This window comes from Rhincodon typus, chromosome 9, assembly GCF_021869965.1.
Source record: "Rhincodon typus isolate 14 chromosome 9, sRhiTyp1.1, whole genome shotgun sequence".
Classification (NCBI taxonomy): domain Eukaryota; kingdom Metazoa; phylum Chordata; class Chondrichthyes; order Orectolobiformes; family Rhincodontidae; genus Rhincodon; species Rhincodon typus.
In genome coordinates this window covers 81,526,806-81,553,064 of record NC_063340.1, presented here as the reverse complement: position 1 = coordinate 81,553,064, position 26,259 = coordinate 81,526,806, and the positions used below count along the sequence as shown (strand labels likewise).

The following is a 26,259-nucleotide window of genomic DNA, read 5'->3' as shown; positions in this document are numbered from 1 at the left end:
TTATTCAAGATGGTGAGACCACAGCTGGGGTGCTGAGAGAAGTTTTAGTTCCTTCATTTAAAAAAAAGATATTATTTCATTGTAGGCAGCTCAGAAGAGGTTCACTAGGATGATCCCTGATATGGAGGGATTGTCTTGTGAGTGGAGGTTAAACAGGTTTGGACTCTACTGACTGGAGTTTAAAAGAATGAGAGGTGACTTCACTGAAAAATGTAGGATTCTTTGGGATCTTGATGGGGTAAATGCTAAGAGGATGTTTCTCCTCATGGGACAGTCTAGGACCAGAGGGCACAGTCTCAGTATCAGGAGTGCTAAATTAGGACTGAAACGAGATGGAATTTTTTTCTCAGAGCTTTGAGAGTCTTCGGAAATCCTAGCCACAGAAATGAATGGGGTCAATGTATTTGAGGCTTAGATTCGTTCTTGATGGAATTGAGGCTTACAGGCAAAGGACAGGAAAGTGGATATGAGGAATGGCAAATCATCTGTGGTACTACTGAAGGGGCAGGCTTGAGGGGCTGAATGGCCTATGCCCGTTCCTGTTTCTTATGGCCTTATCAGGCTGTGTTTATTTTGAATGGCATCACCAGGTGGCACAAAGAGGGCATATATGCACTGCTGAGATCTAACATCACCGAAGTGTTGGAACTAAATGGCACTAATGGAAGTGTCTCAATGCAGATAATCATCTTGAAGATCATTGCGCATGTGCCAAACTGTCGACCTGCTTCTTTAAAAATGGTGCCTGTTAACTCGGGTCCTATGAGAGAAGCATCCTAAGAAGCTGTTGGCAGATTACACGCCATAAAGGATGTTTCGGGAGGCTGCTGCAGTGGCGAAAGTGGTCTGCTTCGGCATCTTCAGTGGAGTGGTGGGTCTGACACAGGATTCCAATGGCCCAGGTTGGCGGCATCTTCAGCTATGCAGTGGGTTCAACCCGGAATTCCAATGGTCTGGATGAGAAGGCCTTTGCAGCATCTTCTGTCCCAGAATCCCAATACCCAGCATGGTGGTCTGCTTCATCAGCAAGGTGCAGTGGGTCCTTGAAGCAGTGTTTGTGGAGTCTTTGACAGCATGATGGTCCAGCCTGAGATTTGGCAGCTTCAATATCAACTTTCTGCTGTGATGGAGAATGGTTCCTGTCTTTCCTTGACCTTGGGAACCCCTGAGCTGTGAAATGAACAAAGATGGATTTTGTCTTAATTTTTTTTTTGGTATGACTTTTGTTCTTAATATAGGTGCCGGAGTGTGGCAACTTAAATACATTTCACTGTACTTTTTGTAAAAATATGTAACAATAAATTACTATTCTATTGAAGGAGGTAGGGGAAGATAGTGGCAAACAGGCACAGCAGCAACAGCCCTGGCTCAGTCTGCATAAGACGTAGGAACAGAAGTAGGCTGTTCAGACCATCAAGTCTGCCATTCATTGAAATTATGGCTGACTTGATAATCCTCAACTCCACTTTCCTGCCTTTTCCCTATACTTGATTCCCATACTGATTAAAAATTATCTCTCTCAGACTTGAGTATATTTAATGACCCAGCCTTAACAACCCTCCTCAGTAAAGAATTCCACAGGCTCATTACGTTATGTGAGAAGAAATTCTTTCTCATCTCTTTCTTATATGTGCAGCCACTTATTCTTAGACTGTCCCACAAAGAGAAACAACCTTTCTGCATCTATTCTTTCAAGTGATTAAACTGGACAAAGATTCCAAAATCCTTCTCTTACATGGCTTTTAGCAGTTCCCTTGGAGCAGACAGCGCAGCAGCTGGAGGGCAGACACTCCTTGTTTTGCTCCAGCTGGCGCCAAGCTTCCACCACCAACTTTCCCAAACCCTCATCAGCAACGTACCACGGATAATGTCATCATTGTGCATAGTGTGCATCAACATAATAGATGCATGTGCAGTTGCTGCCTGAAATGCTCCCTGTAAAGACCTGATGACATCTTTGGCTGCAACTGCACATGCACACAAGCCCTATTGCATTCTGTATAATTAATCCCTTCCGATAATTCAATTCCTTGTTGATTGCTTCAATTGAACTTGCTTCCATCCCACTCTTGGCAAGTGAATTTGAGATTTTTTTTAAAAATTCATTCATGGGATTTGAGTGTTACTAGGTAGGCTGTGATTAATTGCCCACACTGGCTGCCCTTATGAAGGTGCTGGTGAGCTGCCTATAACTAATTGCTGCACGAAATAATTTTCCTCTTGTCACGTTGCTTCTTTTACAAATAATCTTAAATCAATTGCTCCTTGTTCTTGATCAATCACCAGTAGGAACAACTTCTTCCTCGCTGGTAAAACAGAGCCTTCATAATTTTGACTGTTTTTGCACCTGTACCAGTCCAGGAAAGAGGTGAGTATTCAAATGTTTACAAAAGAAAGATATTGCATTTTCTCAGCACCTTTCACAGATGCAAAAGTACTCCAATATACTTCACAGCCAGGTTGTCCCTTTACTTTGAACAGTAATAAGGTGGAGGAAATTTGGCAACCAATTTGTACACAGTAACTTCTCACAAATAGTAATGAGACAACTGCTCAGTGAACTTGTTTTGATGATGTAGATCTTAACCACGCTGCTCAGAGAACGCCCTGCTCTATGTCATGGACAAACCATTTGGAGCCTTGCCTCAAGGTCTTCTTCAGGAACATCTCCAAAAGTGCAGCATTCCCTTAGTCCCATAGCCAGGAATGAATTAATAAACAGATGGACTGCTAACTCCCAAATGGCAGAATGGAAAATGTAATTTAAATGTTGGCCTGTGCTACATAATAGTTCATATTCAGTTTTTTTTGTCTGAAATAAGTGAACAACTTATTGTACAACATTACATCTTCTAACTTTAGTAATTATATACTACTCCTATTTCTTACATTCTTATTTCATTGAACCCAAGTTTTTTTTGCATAAATGCACAATAACAATATGGCTCTCTGGTCATTGTAAGGCTTATGATGTATTTCTTCTACAAATCAATAAATATTAACAATATAATTACAGTAATTAATGACCATGTACCAAAAAATATTTTGATTTTACTTTCAGAAATCATGCCAGAAACCGGTTGACAAGTACATTGAATATGACCCAGTGATCATACTCATTGATGCAATCTTGTGCAAAGTGCAAGCTTATAGGCATATCATCCTCAATACTAAAATTAATGTAAGTACTTTTAAAATTACGTTATTAGTTCATGATGAATTGCTTGGTAATTACACTAAAAACAACACAAATATTATACATTTTGTGACTAATACATTTTTCATAAAATGGAACTTGTGGTGATAAAAGCTTTCTGGTCACACTTGTTAACATGCTGGTTTATTTCCTTCTGCGGTCTTGTTTTCTTTCTTCCTGAAGGTATTGATACTGTATTGAGCCAATGGCTAAAATACACAATGTGCTCTCCAGCATCCATCTTAGGCTTCAATTACTTGTATAATCCCATGAGAGACCAATCACCTCTTGGAATATCAGGATGGTTAATCCAGTGATGTTTCTTGTTACCTTTTTCTTCAGATTCATTGGAAGCTGTGCATATTCTGCTTGTTGTGCGAAGCATATCTTCGATGGTCACAGCTACAGGATTCACAGCAAGCTGTTGATCCGACAGATATAATTCGTTATGCCAAAGAGTGGGATTTCTACCAAATGTTTGGATTAGCTAGTTTGGGTAAGTGGTGTAGTGGTAATGTCACTGGATTAGTAATCCAGAGCCCAGGTATGAACATGAGCTCCAATCACTATTTTGGTGAAATTTGAATTCAATAAAGAAAAAATTCTGGAATTAAATGCTGGTCTAATGGCAATCATGTTACTTCTGCTGATTTGTTGTAAAAACTAATCTGGTTCACTAATGTGCTTTAGAGAAGGAACCTGGCCATCCTTACCCAGTCTGGATTACATGTTACTCTTGACCCACATCATTGTGGTTGTTTCGTAAGTAGCCTCAGAATCGGTCAATCGGTTCAAGGGTAATAGAATGGACAACAAGTACTAGTGATGCCCACACTCCAAGCAGGAATCACCTACCTGTTAATGTAATCTGAACAAAGCATGCGAACTAGAGAAGAAAATGTGCAACCTAGTTGCTTTTCACAATAAAGATTTCAAATTAAATATTACCTGTGTGGAGCTGTTCGTGATATTCAGCAGGATTTAAACTAACTTGGCAGGGGTGTGGTAACCAGAGGAATATATTAGAGAGGGTTATCAAGATGCACAGGATAATGGGAGAGTTAAGGATCAAAAAAGCTTAATTACATTGTTTAGTGTAGTCAATAGGCTACCAATTAGAGGAAAGGATTAGGAGGTTAATTATAATGAGGGATTTTAGTTAACTGAATATAAAATGGGACAAATCCCATTGTTAGGATATTGGTCCCTTTCAAATTCAGGACTATTAATATTTTGAAGACTTCGATCAGATCACCCCCTAACCTTCTAAATGCTAGGGAAAAAAGGCCTAATTTGTGTAATCTGTCTTTGTAACTTAATCCCTGAAGGCCAGCTATCATTCTTGTTAACCTATGTTGCACTCCCTCCAAGGCCAATATATCTTTCCTAATGTGTGGTGTCCAGATCTGCTCACCATGCTTCAAATGAGGTCCAACCAGGATTTTGTATAACTGCAGCCTAACTTTTGCATCTTTGTACTCTCATCCTCCAGATATAAAGGCCATCATTTCATTAGCTTACTTGATTATTTTCTGCCCCTGTCTGTGGCGTTTTAAAGATCTATGCACCTGAATGCCATGTCTCTTTGGACATGCACCATTTTTAGCTTCATACTGTTCAGAAAGTACCCTGATCTATCTTTTTTCGGTCTAAAATGGATAACCTTATACTTACTTACATTGAACTCCATCTGCCACTGTTCTGCCCATTCACTTAGTCTATCAATATATCTTTGCAATTTAATGTTATCACCTACAGTGTCTATAATGCTGCCTAACTTTGTGTCATTAGCAAATTTGCATATGACTTTCTGTTCAAAACCTGATATGAGGAAAGGTTTTTTTTCCCCCACACAGTGAGTGGTTAGGATCTGGAATGCACCACCTGGGTTTGTGGTGAGGACAGGTTAAATCAAGGTATTCAGAAGGATGCTAAATGATTATTGGAAAAGGAACAATGTGCATGGTTATGAGGGAAGGCAGAAGAATGGCAGTCAGTGATCTGATGATTTGGAGAGATGGCACAGACACAATGAGCTCTCTGACCTCCTTCTGCACTGTAACAGTTCTGTGATTCCACAAACTTGAGATCATCCAATATTCTCCTGCTCCTATCTTAATGCACCAAATCCTTTTCGCCCCTCACCCCTCGCTCACTAATCTATATTGACCCCAGTTCATCAATGACTTGATTTTCAAATGCTCAGCTTTGTTTTCAGATTCCTTCATGGTCTATCCCTCCCTATCCCAGCAACCTCCTCCAGAGGTACACCCTTCTGAGATCTCTGCCTCGCACTATTTGTGGCATCTTGCATATCACCGATTTTAATTGCTCCCACACAGGCAGCTGCTTGAAGTGTTGGTTGCTAAGGCCTTAATCTCTGGAATTCCCCCTCTTTAACCTTTCAGACTCTCTACCTCTCTGCCATCTAAGACCTTCTTTAAAAACTACCTCTTTGACCAAGCATTTGACTCCTTGACACAATACTTCCTTGTGAAGCATTGTGTTGAACTTCACTCGCAAATGCTCCTGTGAAGCAGCCTGAGATGTTTTACAATATTAAAAGCAATGTATAGATTTTTTTTATTTAAAGTATCACTTGCAACAGTACCATATGATAATTAGATTAATATGTGTCCTTTTTCGATGTCTAGAACTAGCAGCATTCCTCAGTGGGACATTTTTCATTTTGTGGTTAACAAACAAAGATTTCATCCAGAAGAAATCAAACTGCAACACATTGCTAATAGCTTTATTACTGTCTGGCTATGGGAAACTCCTTGTGATTCCAGCTGTGATCTGGGAACATGACTATTCACCACTATACATTGGCCTCATCAAGTTCTTTGTGCTTGCGTCAAATGCACAAGCCGTCAGAGGTAATGAGTTCGTTATATCAGATTACTTATTTAACAGAATTCGAAGTAATATGATGAACGTAGTCCACTTCATTCTCTGAAATCCAGTGAGTTTGCAATGTAAAATTGTTTCCATATATACAATTTTCAATTGTCTTGTCAAACTTGAAAAATCCATTTGCAGGTTATTGTATTTTAACATTTCCAATGAAAATTAGCAATTGATATGAATGCAATATTATATGTCAGCATCCACCTGTCCTATCAACTCTTCAAAAAGATTTGCAATGTAGTAAACTTGATTTCTCAACTAAAATCATGTTTATTGCTAATGGAAAATTGTGATGGCAGTAGATTTTTTACTGTGAATTAGCTTTGCTGGTTTTGAGGAAAAGCCATCTGATAAATTTTCATTAAAAGCTAAATGGTAAAGCTCCAGATTTTTAAAAGGAAAAAATTGTGGATGGAAATTCACGATTGATGCCACTCTTTCTATGAAGAGTTCAGATTTCTAACATTCACTGCTGTCTAGTTTTTCAGCTTCTGGGTTTGTCAATGTAGGCTAGATTCTACCTTTCATTTTCCAAGCATCAGATTTTTCTGTGGTGAGCAAACGTGTTCTGCAGCTGCTTGTTCGCCAAAGACATGGAGCTTGGATGAGAGTTTACTTCAAAAATATTTTGTATCATAAGTTTTCAAATGTCAACCAACATTGTAAGCGGAAAAATTCACTTTTGAGCTTTGGAATGAATTGACTTGAAACAGGAGTGAAATAATTATGTTTGAATTATAAATTGGTGCCCTGTATTTATCATATGACTCCAATTTGTGTATTAAGAGGAAATACTGTCTAAAAGGCAAGCACACCAGTTATCCAGTAGCAAAGCCTAGGGAAGAGGCATTAGCCACATCAGTGACTGGAACAAGGTGTGCAGTCATATTCCAGCATTTTTGGTGTGTAACCACCCTGGTTCTTCCTATGTATCAAGTTTCATTGATTCTGTTAGTACATTTTTGTGTCTGCAGTGATATAATGTGCAACACTTCATAGGATGAAAAAATCCAATTTGTAAATGATCCTTTTTGTACTGGCATTTTTGAAAAAACAACTACATAGCAATTTACTACATATTTCACAGTTGACGAAATGTATATACAGCATTAAGTGCACTAACTTTCCTTGCCACTTTTATTTTGTCAGTCTGCACCCCACCCCCGCCCCCCCAACTTAGTATATCCTTAAATGTATCGTGAGATTTTGGGAGAACTTCTGCCAAAAAGCAGAAATTGGTTTACAGTGGTCACACACTGGCACGACGGCAATGTCTGCAGTGCCAAAAAAAATTCAGACATTTTTGTGACATTAAACAAGCTGAACTCTGATCTGTCACATTAACCATGTGATGTCAGTGTTTAAATGTTCACAGACCAATTGGCAAAATTTGCTGCTCTAATAGAAATGCTTCCCTGTGAAACTCAATGCTCAATTTTTCATTTTGTTTATTCCTGCATCTGAATCTGAATTTTGTGTGGCTGCTTTGCACTATTTTTTTATTCATTGTTTTCTTCGTGCAGGTCAGCTTAGCGTCTGGCTGTGGAACATTGTGAGGTTGAAAAAGGTGCAATACAAATGCAAGACCTTTGTTTCAGTGTTCCTCCTGCCAACTGCCTTTTTTTAAATATTTTCATCCATTCCCACAGTAACAGTGCATTATCTTTTAATTTCTTTTCTTTTCTGCACTGTTAATGTTTTGAGCCTATAATTTCTAGATACCAGATTGCCAATTAGTAAGGGCACAGGACCTTTACAAGCAATTCAAAATACTGTTTATTTTAGTTCAAGTTTAAGTGTTTTATAAAAAGCTTAACTGTGTAATAGACAAGTACCATACATTCCTGAACATATGAATTTCAGTCTTCAAAATGTGAAAATGTCTTCTTATGGTTTTTGTTTTACAGTAGTGTTGAATAGCAGCAGGAGATTTGCATTGTCTGTCATTTTTGTTGGATGGATGGTGGAGCAGTTAGCAGCCTGCATCTTTCAACAGCTCCAATTGACCTCATAAGTGTATCAGAAATATCTAAGAGCATAAATATGGGAGATAATAAGAACTGGCTCGTCAGCCATTTGAATTGCTCCTTCCACAAAACTTTATAGTTTCCACTGATACACACTCTCTGCAACGATCATGTGAAAGATTTTAACAGCCACAGGTAATTTTGTAAGAAAGCAAGAGCATGAAATTTCTTTCTAATCATAAAAGCACTCAAACATAAATCTCTTTTTGACAATCATTTCATTCCTGTTTGTACTCAAAATGATTCAGTTATTTGATGCATATCATGGAAATAGGCAGAATTGTTGTCTTACGTTCTCTGAAGATAGAATTCCGATTCTGAAGAACAACATAGCTTTTGTACAAAATAGCAGGCAGATGTCCCCCATCAACAACTGCAATGGCATCTGCTTGGCACTTTTTAGTCCTAAATAATAAATAAGATTATGAATCTTGAATATTCTGTTGATTTTTTTTTTTTCGCCACAGCTCATGACTATTTAGTAATTAGTCAAATTCATTCCTTCAAAATACATTTGATTGATTTGCCAGTTTTATTTAGTAAAACAGAAAGTCTTTTGAGAAGATCAGCTCTTTGCTTGTACGATCTACAGGACAACGCATAAGTTTATTGCAAGCTCAGTTAGTTAACTATGGAATGACACTGGTAAAGAGATTTAATCTGCGATGGCACTGAAATAATATTGATTGCTGGTGCAAGTTTATTTTTCTTACTTTGTTCAGAAGTCTTTGTTGCCAGTAATTGAAGTAGATGTGATATTAAGTCACATGATTTTATTTTTCAGTGATACCTCTTAATTTGTTCATTGTTTGTGGGCATTGCTGGCAAAGTCTACATTTATTGACTTAGTACACTTAAGATGATATTAAAACAGCTTGATTGAACTGTCGCAGTCCTTGTGGTGTGAAGGGGAGTTCCAAGAATTTGACCCAACAAAAGCAAAGAAATGGCAAGATCTTTCCAAGTGAGGTTGGTGTGCACTTAGAAGTCGACATGCAGGTATAGGTGTTCCCAAACACCTGCCTTTCAGCTGACTGTTGATATAACCTTGGTGTGCTGCTCCATTGTATCTTTCGAATTATCCACATTGCAACAGTGGTGCACTGTTGATGCAGGGTTTCTCAACCCCATTCTCCCACTTTCTCCCCATAATCCTTGACCCCTTGACAATCAAGAACCTATATACCTCTGTCTTAAATATACTCAATGACCTGGCCTCCACAGCCTTCTGTGGCAGTGAATTCCATAGATTCACCACTCTCTGGCTGAAGACTTTTCTCCAGACAAGGTCCAGATAGATAACATCCATTGCATCTTCTTGGTCTAACCTGCTTGTTACTTCCTCAAAGAATTCTAACAGATTTGTCAGCCGTGACCTCCCGTTGTTGAAGCCATGCTGACTTTGCCCTATTTTAGGGCACTTCCAAGTATTCAGAAATCTCATCCTTCACAACGGACTTCAAAATCTTACCCACGACCGCGGGTGACCTCTAATTTTGTCTTTTGCCTTACTCCCTTTTTAAACAGGGGTGTCATGTTAGCGATTTTCCAGTCCTCTGGGACCCTCCCTCCCTCTCGCAATTCCTGAAAGATCACCACTAATGCCTCCACTATCTCTTCAGCTATCTCCTTAAGAACTTTATCAGAGATAGTAAGAACTGCCGATGCTGGAGTCAGAGTTAACACAGCGTGGAGCTGGAGGAGCACAGCAGACCAGGCAGCATCAGAGGAGCAGGAAAGTTGACGTTTCGGGTTGGGACCCTTCTTCAGAAATGGGGTGAAGTGGCCCAGGTGATTTATCCACCTTCAGGCCATTCAGTTTTTCTAGCACCTTCTCCTTGGTGATGGCCACCATACTCAGCTCTGCCTCCTGACTCTCTTGAATTTATGGCGTATTACTCGTGTCTTCCACTGTGAAGACTGACGCAAAGTAATTATTCAGTTCCTCAGCCATTTCCTTGTTCCCCCCGACTATCTCTCCAACGTCATTTTCCAGTGGTCCAATGTTCACTTTTGCCTCTCTTTTGCCCTTTATATATCTAAAAAAACTCTTACAGTCCTCCTTTATATTACTGGCTAGCTTACCCTCATATTTAATCTTCTCCCTCCTTATTTCTTTTTTTGTTGCCCTCTGTTGGTCTTTATAAGCTTCCCAATTCTCTGGTTTCCCACTGCCTTTCGCCACATTATATGCTTTCTCTTTTACTTTTATGCTATCCTTGACTTTCCTAGTCAACCATGGTTGCCTCATCCTCCCTGTACCATGCTTCATTTTCCTAGGGATAAATTTTTGTCTCCTGAATTACTCCCATAAACTCCTGCCATTGCTATTCCACTGTCTTTCCTGCTAGGCTCCTCTCCCAGTCAATTCTGCCCAGTTCCTCCCTCATGCCTCTGTAGTTGCCTTTATTCAGCTGTGATACCATTGCCTCTGATTCTATCTTTTCTATCTCGAATTGCAGAATAAATTCAATCATATTATGATCACTGCCCCCTAAGGGTTCCTTCACCTTAAGCTCCCTTATCAAGTCTGCCTCACTGCACAACACTAAATACAGTATTTCCTGTTCCCTGGTGAGCTCCACCAGAAGCTGCTCCAAAAAGCCATCTTGTAGACATTCCACTATCTATTCCCCTGATTATAGAATCCCCTACAACTACTACTTGTCCTTTTACTCCCCCTTCTTGAATGACCTCCCATATCACGGTCCAGTAGTCAGTTGGATCATCCTCCCTGCAGCCCTTTTCCTCATCCACACAGGAAGCAAATACCTCGTACCTGCTGGACAAGGTCAAGACCTTAGTCTCCTTTGTTCCTGACTGCAGGATCCCTCTACCTGCCTTGCTTGCAGTCACCCCCTGCTATTTTAGCCATTAGCCAAATTTGAAATACTTAATCTACCAGGTCTGACTGCCTCCTGAAACACAGCATCCAGGTACTTCTCCCCCGTCCGGATGTGCCACAGTGTTTGAAGCTCAGATTCCACCTCATCAACTCTGAGCTGAAGTTCCTCGAGCAACTAACACTTGCTGCAGATGTGGTCATCGCTGTTCACAATGGGATCAACCAGCTCCCACGTCATACATCTACAATACATCAACTGTCCAGCCATTTCTATTTAGCTAATTACTTTATTGAGTTAATTAAATTTATTGATACTTCTTTGCATTCTTTTTCAAATTTAGTGCAGATTTCCTACCAGCCAATCAGGTCACAGCCTCTCTGTGACATCATTCTAGTTTTTTTTATCACAGCTACACTGTGCCATAAGCTCCAGTAGGTTTGTACTCACTCTGTGCTGCTCCTCCGCCATCCAACAGCTTCCAGCCGACTAGGCTGCGATCCCGGAGCTCCAGTAGATTTATACTCACTGTGCTGCTGCTCCACTGTCCAACAGCTTCCCGCCGACTTGGCAACGATCCCCAAACTCCGGTAGGTTTATGCTTACTCTGTGCTGCCGCTCTGCGCTCTGACAGCTTCCTACCAAATTCTGTTCTTGCTTTCTCCCCATACCTTTACATCCCTTTAGCCCGAAGAACTACATCCAACTCCTTGTTGAAAACATTCAGCGCTTTAGTGTCAACCACTTTCTGTGGCAGAAAAATCCACATGCTCACCACTCTGCAAGAAATTTCCCTTCATCTCAGTTCTTAAACTGTGACCAGTGATTCTGGATTCCTCAGTCATTGGGAATATCCTTCTTGCACTTACATTGTCTAGTCCTGTTGAAATTTTTTAGGTCTCTGAGATCTCCCCCCTCATTATTCTAAACTGCAGTGAATATAGCCCCAACCAATCCAGTTTCTCCTCATATGTCAGTCCTGCTATCCCACGAATCAAACTGGTAAACCTGTGTTGCGTTCCTTCCATAGCCATTCTTTTCATCCTTCGTCAGATAAGGAGACCAAAGCTGCTCACAGTACTCCAGATGTGATCTCACCAAGGCCTTAAAGTAAGACATCTCTACTCCTGTATGTGAATCCTTTTGCTGCCTTCACCACCTGTTGCACTGCATTCTTAATTTCAGTGACAGGTGTAGAAGAGCACTCAGATCTTGTGCACCTCACCCTTTCCCAATCACTGCCATTCATAAATCATCCACTTCCTATTTTTACTACCTAAGTGGATAAGTCTCATTTCATGGACCTAAGTCTTATTTATCCACGTTATACTCCAACTACCATGCATTTACCACTCACTCAACTTGCCCAAATCACATTGAAGTGTCTCTGCTTCCTCCTCACAGCTTACCGTCTCACTTAGCTTTTGTGTCATCTGCAAACATGGAGATATTACACATAGTTCCCTTTTCCAAATCATGAACATATATTCTGAATAATTGTGGTCCTAGCACTGATTCCAGCAGTACTTCACTAGTCACTGCCTGACACATGGAAAAAGACCCATTTATTCCCACACTGTTTCCTGCCCTCCAACTAATTCTTTATCCATTTCAATACAATACCTGCCAATCCCATGCTAGTCTGATTTGTGGGAATGTATCAGAAGCCTTCTGAAAGTCTTAAGTCAACCACATCCACTGGTTCTGCCTTATCAACTCCACTATCTAGATCCTTGAAGAATTCCAGTAGATTTGTCAAGCATGATTTAGCTTTCATTAATCCATGCTGACAAATTCTGCCGTCCTCCCATTTATCAGCATTGACATATGACACTGGAGGATGTTGATAATTTCACCTCTAAGCTCCACAATAACCTGCAATCTGTCACCTGATGTTGATATTGATCAACACGTCAGAAAAGTTCCAGCTGTCATGTCAAAGATGAGTAACAACATGTGGAAAACAGCAACCTGACTGAAAACACAAAACTGCAACTCTGCTGAACCTACATCTTCAGCAAATTCCTCTACATTTGTGAGATCTAGACAACATGTGCTAGGCTGGAGGAAAGTCTAAACAGTATCCACCTTTGTTGTTCCAGATTTGTCCTATTGACAAGACAAGATTACGAACTCCAAGGTCCTGGATTGTGCTAATTCCATCAGCGTGCATTCATTGGTAAGCTAACAATGTCTGCACTGGCTCAGCCATATTCAATACATGAATGATTGCTGTATGCTCAGACTTTCTGTATTGTGAATTGGTCACTGGATCACAGGATCACAGTTTTCTCGGCATGGGTCCTCTGCTGCATGAACATCAGTAAGCGACATCATAAGACAGTAGATATTGACACTGACGTCTGGAAGATGACTCCCTGGAAACCTTCAGTCTGACTGAAAGATGGGAGTGGAAATGCTAGGCTAGCTGGTGAAGAGACCCCAAAAAAAACTGAAACCAGCAAATCCAGCTCCTCCTCAGTCTTCCTCTGTCATACCAGAGTGAGCTCCTGAGCTACAGCAGGTGATACTTAACTGAGATGACTAACACTGTGCAAATCATTGTCTTGCAAGATTGAAGACTGGCCCCCTCTCTGAAGCCAGGAAATGTGATGCACGATACCCGGTCTTGCTCTTGTAGCCAAAGTATTTCTATGGCTGGTCTATAAAATCCATTTCTAATCAATAATAACTCACATTTCAGAGAGGGAGGCAAATGTTTATAGTTTGAGGGGCACTAATCTGCATTAAACATGGCTGACCAGAAACTTCTAAAGCATCAAAGTGACAGGTCCCACTTTACCTGTCTCTGTTATGGGTGCATCTGTTTTTGGTTGAACCCTGTCAGCTCCATTGTGATTTCAAGCACTTGAGGGTTGACCTCTCATTACCATGGCTGCTTATGGTAAACCCCTGATTGTTAATGGTGGCTGATAAATGTCAAAGGAAGATGGTTAGATTCTCTCTTTATAAATGATTGTTGCCTGGGAAGTAAAAGCTACTGTTTGTGAAAGTTGACCATAATTTTAAATAAAAGTGAAAGTTTTAAGTGAAATAACTTGTTCCTAAATTGTGTTGAAACTAAAGGTAATTTCTTTAGGATGGGTTTTTTTTACTCTTTGGGTGTCCTTTTATGCGTCATGAATCCATACCCAGACAAAAGAACAGATTGGACCTCTGGCATTGTTGATGTACACATAGAGAATTATCAGACAATGCCTCAACTCAACATCTTATTGTGAAAGACATCATCTCCAAACGATATGACACTTGAGTTCTGAGGAAGGGTCACCGAACCCGAAACGTTAACTCTGTTTTCTCCTCCACAGATGCTGCCAGGCCTGCTGAGCTTTACCGCAACTTTGTTTTTGTTGTATGTGACACTTCCTCCATATTCTGCTTGACTATTGATAGTATGTTAAAATCTCTGGAATGGGTCTCCTATGACACCTAATATAGTGAGGTTTCAACCAGGCTTTGTTTAATTTGCATCATCTGAATCTTGCCTGAGTCAAACTAATCTGCACATGTTCTTTCCCCATTGATTTAAAAATACTAATGTTTGGATATCAAAGAGGGAACAGTTCCAAATTCTTGTCAGGTATAGAGTTAAATGCAGTGCTGGTTGGCCATCAAATATTTTGAAGTGAGTTTAACTGAATTTGCATTCCATGATGTAATGCCTCAGTGCATGTATCAAAATCTAATTCCCTGTTCGGTCTCTCTCTGCTTTGTTCCGAGATCAGGTGAAATTCCAGGTGAGACTTGGGTACTGATTTACATAGGTTTAACATTGAAGCAAAACAAATATTGCAATATATTAACGTGACACTTCAAGCATAAATGTAAAGAGAAACAAGATAATCCCCCTTTCGTGTGCCAAAGCACTTGGATTGTCTTTACCACCTGCGCACTGTTGTCTTGCAGATCGCAAGACCAAATCCATGCTCTAATATTCTGATACAGTACTGTCTTATCACTGACCTCACTCCTAACACTTGCATTACGCTACTATAAAGTTCATTACATTGTAGTTGAGTGTTTTGTATAGTTTGGTTTCAGTAGCATTTTCATTTGGAGCATTTTAAGGACATTTTATAGTTTATTGTACCAAATAGGAATTCATCACAAAATCTGGGGTTTTTTTCCATCACAGTCTACACTGATTAGAGCTTGTGCTTTGGTTCAGATGTTGTTTGTCCAGCGTACATGATGTTCATATAAGATTTGACAGAGTTTAAGGTGAGCTCCAGTGCCATCATTTTTAAAAGAGCATGCATTAGAATTATTGACAAAAGTAGAAGTTGCTGGAAAAGCTCAGCATATCTGGCAGCATCTATGAAGAAAAGAGTTAATATTTTGGGTCCAGTGACCTTTCCTCAGAACTGACAATAGCGAGGAAAGTGTTGGTTTATATGCAGAAGCTAGGTTGAGGGAAGGGGCTAAGGAGTAAGCAATATCTGGGGATAGCGATAACAAGGTGTAGAGCTGGATGAACACAGCAGGCCAAGCAGGAAAGCTGATGTTTCGGGTCTAGATCCTTCTTCAGAAACCTGGGGATAGAGCCCAAAGAGAGAGAAGAACAGTTGGACAAACAAAGGAATTGATAATGATCAGGCTAGGAGGGTGAATAGCTGTTATTGGAGACTGTTAGCGAATAACAATAGATACTGTATAATGGCAGACTGTGATAACAAGGCCTGGTGTGTGGAGTAGGGGTCTAGAACGTGGGAAAGTTCAGGCCCTAAAATTACTGAACTCTGTATTGAGTCCAGAGGGCAGCAGGGTCCCCAAGTGGAAAATGAGGTGTTGTTCTTCCAGTTTGTGCTGAGCTTTGCTGGAACACTGCAGCAAGCCTGAGACAGATGTTGGCCAGGGATCAGAGTGGTGTGTTAAAGTGGCAAGGAACTGGAAGCTCAGGATCTTTTTTTGGGCAGCACGCTGGCTCACTGTTTAGCACTGCTGCCTCTCAGTGCCAGGAACTTGGCTTCAATTCCACCCTTGGGCAACACTGTCTGAGTGGAGTTTGCACATTCTCCCCTTGTCTGCGTAGGTTTCCACCAGGTGATCCAGTTTCCACCCACAGTCCAAAGTTAGGCAGAATGACCATGCTAAATTGCCCATAGTATTCAGGGATGTGCAGGCTAGGTGAATTAGTCATGGGAAATGCAGGGTTACAGGGATAGGGTGAGGGTATGGGTCTGGGTGGGAAGCTCTTCGGAGGATTGGTGTGGACCCGTTGAGCTGAATGACCTGTCTCCACACTGTAGGGATTCTATTATGATTGTATGAGATGTTCTGCGAAGCGGTCACCCAGTCTATGCTTTGTTTTCCCCAATGAAGAGATCACCTTGTGAGTACTGAATGTAGTAGACTAGATTGTGGGACGTGGAAAGTGCTGCTTCACCTGGAAGGTATGTTTGGGCCCTGAGATACTGGGGAGGGAGGAGGTAAATGGGCAGGTGTTACATGTTCAGTGGATGCAGGGGAAAGAAGTATGGCAGGGTGTTGGTAATGAAGGAAAAGTGGATCAGGGTGTCCCGGAGGGAATGGTCCCTGTGGAAAGCGGACAAGGGAGGGGAGGGGAATATGTATTTTGTGGTGGCATCTTGCTGGAGGTGGCAGAAATGGCAACTGATGATCTTCTAGATGTGGATGTTGGTGGGATGGTAGGTAAGGACAAGGAGAACCCTATTGCTGTTGTGGGAAAAGAGAAAGGGGGTGAGGGCAGACATGGGATGGGTCTGATCTGGTAGAGGGTCCTGTCAACAATGGTGCTGGGGAATCCTCGGTTAAGGAAGAAGGTGGGCATTTTGTAGGCTCCCTTGTTGCAGTTGGCCTCACCTGAACATGTGCGACGGAGTTGGAGGAACTGAGAGAATGGGATAGAGTCTTTACAGGAAGTGGGGTGTGAGGATGTATATTCCAGGTAGTTGTGGGAGTCGGTGGGTTTAAAGGGGATATTAGTAGCCAGTCTCTTCCCAGAAATGGAAACAGAGATGTCAGGGAAGGGAAGGGAGGAGTCAGATAGACCAGGTGAAAGTGCGGGCAGAGTGGAAATTGGAAGCAAAATCGATGAGCTTTTCCAATTCCGGATGAGAGAGAGAAGCAGCACTGCTGATATCATCAACATATCGGGAAAGAGTTGTGGGCGGGGGCCGGAATAGGACTGGAACGAAGAATGTTTGATCTGATCAGCCCTGTGAATCAGCAGGGACTTGGATGACAGTGCAACTAATTTATGGCTTATACATCTGCTCGATTTTTAAAGTTTATGAGCTGCTTCTTCAACCCCTCCCCCCTTTTTATGATTGAATAAGTAGGCCAGTCAAGAAAAGAACATATCTAGTCTTTACTTGAGTACAGGTCCATAAGCCTCCGTGTTCATTAAAACAGATCTCCAAAGCGTTGTGACTAGATGAGTTGTTGTGAATCAGCTGCTTTTTAAACGCCCCTCTACCTCAGTTGGCGCAACAAAGACTCTTGTTCCTTTTTAGCACGTGGCTATATCATTAAAATTTAACGTCGTCCACAAGTTAAAAGAAATATCTGTATTTGTTGACTTTATAAAGTGTTCTGTCGCTAATATGTACGAGTGAAAATTTTTTGCCTCTTGTACACTTAGGCCTGTTTTCTTCAGTGTCTCTATACCTATCACCTTCTAGAATAAAGTTCGACACGACGGCATTGGTGGATATGTTCAGATAAATGATTTGTTTAATGAGGCAGTATACGATTTAACTGCTTGGCCAAGCCTATAGATGTTTGAGCTCTTTACCCTGCGACATGCAGTAATCCCCCTTAAGGCTAATTCGCTCCAATTCTGTTTGTCTCCATTTCTGCCAGGAGATCTGCTGCCATGGTATGCCTTGCTCGATTACAAGAAGGCTAACTTCTCAGCGCCTCAGTTGCAATTATGAGGAAAATCGACCCGACCTAGCGAGACGCGATTTTTGTTTATTTAGGTTCTTTCTCGATGTCGTTTTGAATGTCGTGCAGAAGCTGCTGTGACGATACTGTGTCAAAGAAACGCAATAAAGTGTCTCTTTGTGCGACAGACTCGTGTGGCAACCAAGCGGTGAAGCTTGTTGAGAGCTGGAGCATGGTCAGCCGACGCAGAAGAAACATGCCCTTCATGAAAACGGAATCTCATATCATTGTACTGAAAAGAGGAAATGCAGGTCAGCAGAGAAACTCTTTGGCATCCTCCCTACTCAGTTCGGAAAATGGATGTAAATTATTAACCCGTGACCATGCTGGCCTCTACCTTGGATTGGCAGTACTGGACTGCTCCAATGCATTCAACCCTATAAAAAGGAAGGACATTTAGGATACTTAAAACATACTCGCTTGTGTGGAGACAACAGGTTGGGTTATATTCTCACACCAAGCTTCTGTCACTGTAAATGTTCTTTCACTGACCTTCTCGAAGAAAATTAGTTTTCAAGATTAGGACTTGCCCACGAATATGTATGTCCCAGAATCTTTCACAGTTAAGTGTGCTTGTAAAGTGTAGTATTGTTTGTAAAGCGGGGAGAACGTTCCCGCAACTTGCAACAAAATAACCATCGCTTAATGGTTGTTATTGGTTAAGGTATAAATATTGGGCAGTGCACAGAGGAGAGATATTATTCGTTAAAGACTTGACAGTATGTGCAGAAAGGTAGTTCCTCCTTGTGGGAGAGTCTAGGACTAGAGGGCATAAACTCAGAAGGAGTCACCCATTTCTGACTGAGATGAGGAGGAATTTCTTCTCTGAGGTTAGTGAATCTGTCAAATTCTTCACTGCAGAGGTCTGGCAATGCTGGGTTAAGTATATACAAGGCTGAAATAGACAGATTTCAGAAAGGAAATTAAGGGTTGTAGGGAAAAGGCAGGAAAGCAGAGTTGAGGGTTATCAGATCAGCCATGCTCTTTTTGACTGGTGAAGCAGACTCAGTGGGCTGAATGGCTGCCTTCTGCTCCTATGTCTTATGGTTTTATTGCAGTAAAAGAATCCCAAATCTCTTAGTCCTGAATCATAACCAAAGCCTGTAACATACAGGTACCGAGAGCTTCTCCATATCTTTGATAATTATGTATTGCGGAAACCATCGAGGTTGATGCCCAGCCACTTTTGAATTGCTTAGACATTTCAGTTTTGAAATCGTACAGACCCAAACTAAACGGCAAGCTTCAATTACACATACAAGAGATATTTATGGAGCATTACAGTTGGACAATACTCTTTCATAATTATAGGAATTTTATACCATGGAGCAGGTACAAAATATGCTAATAATTATTATTATGGTCTACACCAGAACAGTGCTGGGCAGGTGTTCTCACACGCCGCATAACTCGGGAGGGAGAGAGGACTTTTAGTAGTGGGGCCATAGGATCAAATTTGGGAAGATGTGGTAAATCAAGGAGTAGACAAAGGCATGAAAGAGAGATATCAATAGAGGAAATCACAGAATTGTTATGGCGTAGAAGGAGATCATTCAACCTATCATGTCTACACTGGTTCTCTTACCCTTTCCCCATATTCCTGCACACCATTTCTATCCAAATAATCATCCAATGTCCTCTTGAATGCTTCAGTTGAAGCTGCCTCCTCCACATTTCCAGGCAGTGCATTTTATACCCTAACTACCCACTGTGAACAACTTTTTTTTTCCTCCCCTCAATCTTGCATAGTTTATATATCACTTTAAATCTATGCTCTCTTGTTCTTTTTCTCTTTTACAAGCAAGAACAGTTTCTCCACTGCTTCTCTGTCCAGCCCCCCCCCCATTATATTGAAAGCTTCTATTCAATCTCCTCTCAGCTGCCCTCTCCCTAAAGAGAACTATCCCATGTTTTTGTAACAGTGGTACTATGTTAAATTCTAGTCACTCTACTATAGGAAGGAATTATTAAACAGGAGAGGATTCAGAAAATATTTACCAGGATGTTGCAAGGAACAGAGGATTTGCCTTATAGGGAGAGGTTGGATGGGCTGGGATTGTTTTCACTGGAAAATAACAGATTGAGGGGTGACCTTTGTAGAGGTTTATAAAACCATGTGAGGAATAGATAACGTAGTAGGCAAGATATATTCCTTAGGGTGGGAGAGCTCGAAAGTAGAGGGCATATTTTTAAGGTGAGATGAGAAAGATTTAGAAGGGACTTGAGGGGCAGCTTTTTCACTCAGAGGGAGGTTTATATGTGGAATGAACTCTGAGGAAATGAGAGATGCAGGAACAGTTACAACATTTAAAAGCCATTTGCACAGGAACATGAATAGGAAAGGTTTAGAGGGATATGGGCCAAACGCAGGCAAGTGGGACTAGTTTAGTTTGGGAAACTTGGTTGGCATGGACGAGTTGGACCGAAGGGTCCATTTCTGTGCTGAATGACACTCTGACTCTATTTAACTTCTTCAATCTATTCTCATGACTGAAGTTTCTCATTCCTGGAACCAATCACTTCTGCACTATCTCCAATGCATTCACATCTTTCCTATAATGTGGCAGCCACAACTGTACAGAATACTCCAGCTGAGGGCCTAACAAATGTCTTGTACAAGTTCACCATCACCTGCTTGCTCTTGTACTCTATGTCCTCTATTAATAAGCCAAGAGCACCATGCTTTATTATGTGTTGTCTCCACCTGTACTACCACCTCCAATAATCTGTGCATATAAACCAAGTCCCTCTGCTCCTGAGTCCCTTTTAGAATTGTACATCCTATTTATGTTGTTTATCAATGTTCTTCTGGCCAAATGATGAACAGATCATGACAGGAAGAGATGGAAAGCACATATCTAAGAGTAATCAACAGATGAGGCTAGAGGTTACAATAATAATCAAAGAACAGAATAAAGATTCTGTATCTGAATGCACATAGAATGCAGATTAATACAGAAAATGCCTATAATAATAAGTATGTATGATCAGATAGCCATTACAGAGTCATAGCTGCAGGATGACATCAGTTGGGATCTGAATATTGAAGAAACGTTTACAGAAGACAGGAAGCTAAGAAAAGATTGATGCAGGAGATTATCTTAATTATAGAATTAACACAGCACAGACAGCTCAAATTCAGGAAATCAAAATGTAGAGCAGTTTGGGTGGAGATTGAGGGTGATAAAGGAAAGGTATGGTAATAATTTATGAACATTTTAATCAACACATAGACTGGAAAAATCAGATGGACCACGATGGCCTAAATGAGGCATTTGAAGAATATTTCAGGGTGGTATCTTAGAAGTTTTGGAAGCAACCAGAAAACAGACTATATTAGACCTATTATGCAATGAGATCATAATTATTACTGATCTTAAAGTGTCCTGAGGTGGCAGAACTCGTAATATGATTTAATTTTACATTCAGTCTAGGAAAGCGGGTTCAAGACTGGCATTATAAGCTTAGATAAGGGCAATTATGAGGGCAAGAAAGCAGAGCTAGCCGAAGTAAATTGGCAAATTCAGTTCAGTGATAGGTCAGTGAAAATCTAAGTGCAGACATTTAGGTGGATATTTCTGAATACTCCGAATAAATACATTTCAATAAGAAAGAAAAATTCCAATGAAAGGACTCACTATTTCTAGCTCATAAAAATGTTAGTAAGTACCAAGCTTAAAGTATATAATTGTGAAAAGATGGAAGGTCAGAAGATTGAACAAAATGCAAAAACAGCAAATATTGACAAAACATTAACAAGGAGGGAAAAGTTACATTCTGAGAGAAAGCTAGCTAGAAATATATCTTTCGATATTTATAACAGAAAAGAGTTAACAAAGTAAACATTGATCCTATATCAAGTGAGTCTGGAAAATTAACAGTAAATAAGAAGATGATGAATTGAGCAATTTTTTTTGCATTAGTCTTCGCTGTGGATGATACTACTAACAACACAGAAATAGGTGTAAATCAGAAAATGAAAAAGACGGTTGAAATCAATAAGTTGCAACCACCAGAAAATGGCATGGAGTAAATTGTTGGAGCTACAGCTGACAAGTACCTGGGTCCTGATAGACTTCATCCTAGAGTCATAAAAGAAGTGGTCAGGAAGACAGTTGATGTTTTCCAAAGTTCCCTCTATTCTGAGAAGTTTCCATTGCAAGTGAAAATAGTGAATAGAACTTCTTCACTCAAAAGGAGAACGGCAGAAAGCAGGAAACCACATGCCAGTTAGATTACCATCTGTCAGAAGGAAGACACTTACAAAAGTTCAAGGTAATCAGGCACAATCAACATGGTTTTTATGAAAGGGAAATCATGTTTCGCCAATTTGTTGGATATTTTGATGAAGTGATGTGCAATGGAACCAAGGGAACCGGTGTTTATGCTTTACTTAGATTTCCAGAAGGCATTTCGTCAGGTGCTACATCAAAAGTTTTAAGCAAAATAAAAGATTATGATGTAGAGGGTAACACATTAGAATTGAGAGAAGATTGCCTGTCTAAAAGGTAACGTAGTAGTCATAAATGGGTCATTTTCTGGTTGGGAACATATTAATGAATGGTTTGCCACTGAGATTAGTGCTGGGGCCTCAACTTTTGACAGTTTTTAAAAATGACGGGGACAAAGGGAGCTGCATTTAGTTTCTTCTTGCACATTACCATCAAGTATTAAAACACGTTATGAAATAATTTGTGAAGGAGGGTCACAGGACTCAAAACATTAACTCTGCTTTCTCTTCATAGATGCTGCCAGACCTGCTGAGTTTCTCCAGCAATTTCTATACTTGTTTCAGATTTCTAGAATCTATGTTTTGTTTTATTATTATGACATAATTTATCCCATTTTCCTCTTCTAAAGACATTGGGGTGAAATTCAACTGTGGTATGAATACTGAAGGGAGATGTTATTGGAAAGGAGATAAGGTGGGGTGTATAATAGGCAGGCGATCTGCTACTGCTTATTTGAGTTCGAAGTTAATTTTCACCATTATAGGAGTTATTTTTGTATGTCTAACAGTGCCAATCACTTTCAGAGACCTCACCAAACCGGCCTTTGGAATCAACACAGTATTTGTTAGAACGCAAGCAGAGATATCGTAACAAACTCCATTGCCTTTTTGACAGTAGTCACTGGATGGTTAATAGGAGTGGAATCCATAATTGGATTTCCTTTCCAAAACCATGGGGTAATGAGTGCAACTGCCATTTCACCCTGATATCAATCAGGTTTGCACAGCCCAAGAACTAAATGGGTACTTTCTGATCTGTAAGGCTCATTCTACACTGCCTTTAATAAGTGAGCCACAGTTTTAGCCATCCATCAAGCTATCTGTTTGGCACCCTGGCTTCCAGGAAGCCACAAAATTGATAATTGTGGAAAAATGAAACTGTATTTTTTCATATTACAGAAATGACTCTGGAGAAACGGACATAAATGTGTCTTAGGTGATTTCACAAAGTGCAAGGCAGCTATCAGCAGCCTTTCTTGGCACTCAGCCTGATTTTCTTTTTCATTCTGTACAATTTTATGATTAGAAGGTTCTTCACACAAAGGATTGTGCTAATGTGCAGTGTATTAGTCTAGACAACCATTGATGCAAACTCATTTGAAGTGTTTAAAAGCCTGGGGCAGGAAGACCATTGACTTTTCCTAATAAAAAGCAGTGAATTGAAATTAACAAATGATGAAACAGATTTGAAGGCTTCTGTTTCAATGCAGTAACATCTCATGGTTCATATAATGTTGAATTTTTTTCAGAGTCACAGAATTTTACACTGAGGCCGGCCTTTCTAGCCATCAATCCTGTACCCAATATTATTCTCTAGATGATCCTCCTAGTCTTAATGACTTGTATTTGTATAATGCCTGTGAAGTAGTAAAACATCGAAACATTTCAGAGAAGAATTAGCAAAGCAAAACTAGTTACCAAACCATTTTGTGAGAGATTAGGGCAGATAACAATTCTGTGCCTGTGATGTTCCTGCCAGTGATGCTGCAGGTCACTACTGCAAAAAAGACTAGGACTACTCGTAATATTGAGCAGATTGAGACAGTTTTTCCTGTTCTTAAATTCCAATTCACCACCTAATGCCTGTATTTTCATCAGTTGTCCTAAATCAGACAGCATTTCAGGTAAATGTTCTTTTTGATCATCTTTAGTTGGTAGTTATTGATCATCAGTATCCTTTGTGCAGATTTTTAATGAATGTTAACAGGTTATTTGACTGTCAATATATCTTACACAAAATTCAGTGTTGACCATCGCCTGACTGAGGGGCTTACTAGGCCTTTTCAGAAGATGATTAAGAATTGACCACATTCGTGTGGGACTTGATTAATAGCGGCAGATTCTTCTTGAAAGAATATTAAGGGACTAATTACAATAACAACTTAACAATTTAATGCTGGAAGAGACACTAGTTCAATGTTGATAATGTCCCTATCCCTGGACTGAGAGACCTGTGTTCAAGTCCCACCTACTCCAGAGGTGTGTAATAACATCTCTGAACAGGTTGATTAGAAGAGTAGGTTAACGTTTAAAAAAACACAATTTCACGATAAGGCTTACTACCAGATTTAAACTGAGTTCAAATTCTTAGACTATCATAGTGGGATTTGAACTCATGTTCCTTGAATTATTAGTTCATCCCTTTGAGATGTTAGCCCAGGAACATTTCTAGTACATTTCTATCCTCATTTTTCTTTTGTAATTTCAGTTCACTTGCCTTAATTATTCCATGGGCTATCAATAGATGATAATGACTACTGGCAGTGTTGACAAGATTATCATAAAATAATTCTATTTCACTTAATGTTACCACTCAATATAATTTTGATTTATATTCGTGCTTGGTACTCATTTGCAGGGTTTGGGTTTAACATCATGGGAGGAATGGATAAACCCTGTTATCCTGGAAATTTTGGAATCTATGTGGCTAAAATAAGAGAAAATGAATCAGCAGCTCTTGATGGGAGACTTAGAGAGGGTGACAAAATCTTGGAGGTACGTTGTCGAAACTGATTTGATTAAACATAATTTTTTCTAGAATTATGGACTATGTTATGTTGAAAAGGCAAAAGGAAATCTACATCAAATAAAAATCTGGAAATACACAGGAGGTTTCCCACTACATGAAAAGGCAGGTTATTATTTAGCCTGCAAACTGTTGTCAGAATGCAAAGATAAGTTAGCCGCTTTTGAGATTGAACCAGAAAAGCAGTGATTAAGTATCACTGGCATGGCTGATATTTATTCCCATTCCTAAATGCCCTTGAGAATGTGATGGTGAGCCATCTATATGAACCACTACAGACCATATGATGTAGGTAGACCCACGATATTATTAAAGAGAGAATTCCAGGGTTTGGAGCCAGTGGCATTAGAGAAGTAATATATTTCCAAATTAGGATGATGTTTAATTCAAAAAAAAATTACAGATGGTGGTGTTGCCCAGTATTTTTTCCCAGTATGAGTGTAAAAGCTGCATTTGAAGGAGTCTGGCAATTTGCTGTAGTGCACTACAGCCATGATGCACCTATGGTGGAGGGAAGTTAATGTTTAACAATTGCTTAGTGTCATGATTTAACTGGGAAAAGTGTGTCAATAACTGTGCCTCATTATTCCACAATTCATGACAAAATGTATAAAATCTTCAGGAGACCACTAAAATGATCATAAAGAAACAGGAGCAGGAGTACGCCTTCTGGCCCCTTGAGCCTGCTCCACCATTCAATAAGATCATGCCTGATCTTTATCATCGACTCAGCTCCACTTATCCACCCACTCACCATAACCTTTAATTCCTTTACTGTTCAAAAATCTATCTTTGCCTTAAAAATATTCAATGAGGAAGTCTCAACTGTTTCACTGGGCAGGGAATTCCACAGATCCACAACCCTTTTGGAGACGAAGTTCCTCCTCGGCTTAGTCCTAAATCTGCTCCCCCCTTATTTTAAAGCTATACCTCCTAGTTCTAGTTTCACCTACCATTGGAAACAATCTTATTGCTTCTATCATATCTATTCCATTCATAATTTTGTATTTTTCTATAAAATCACCCTTCATTCTTCTAAATTCCAATGAGTATAGTCCCAGTCTATTCAATCTGTCCTCATAAGTCAACTCTCTCAATTCTGGAATCAACGAGTGAACCTTCTCTGCACCCCCTTCAGTGTCAGCACATCCCTTCTCAAGTAAGGAGACCAAAACTGTACACAGTACTCACCAGCACCCTATACAGCAGCAGCATAACCTCCCTATGTTGAAACTCCATTGCTCTGGCAATGAAGGACAATATTCCATTTGCCTTTTTCATTACCTGCTGCACCTGCAATCCAGCTTTTTGAGATT

General features: G+C 40.2%; 1 protein-coding gene across 9 annotated transcripts in view; it reads left to right on the top strand.

The window, feature by feature from the left end:
- Nucleotides 1-26,259, top strand: part of arv1 (ARV1 homolog, fatty acid homeostasis modulator) — a 36,185-nt gene that overhangs the window by 1,520 nt on the left and 8,406 nt on the right. For 3 of the 9 annotated variants that reach the window (XM_048600718.1, XM_048600717.1, XM_048600720.1), the window contains exons 2-5: nt 3,062-3,181; nt 3,539-3,692; nt 18,035-18,157; nt 24,776-24,912. In XM_048600718.1, the coding sequence (XP_048456675.1) occupies nt 3,062-3,181; nt 3,539-3,692; nt 18,035-18,157; nt 24,776-24,912 (534 nt within the window). Of the gene's footprint in view, nt 1-3,061; nt 3,182-3,538; nt 3,693-5,850; nt 6,076-8,013; nt 8,570-12,006; nt 12,087-13,078; nt 14,030-18,034; nt 18,158-24,775; nt 24,913-26,259 lie in introns of those variants that run through there. The other 6 variants (XR_007262826.1, XR_007262825.1, XR_007262827.1 and 3 more) reach the window with 6 other exon arrangements.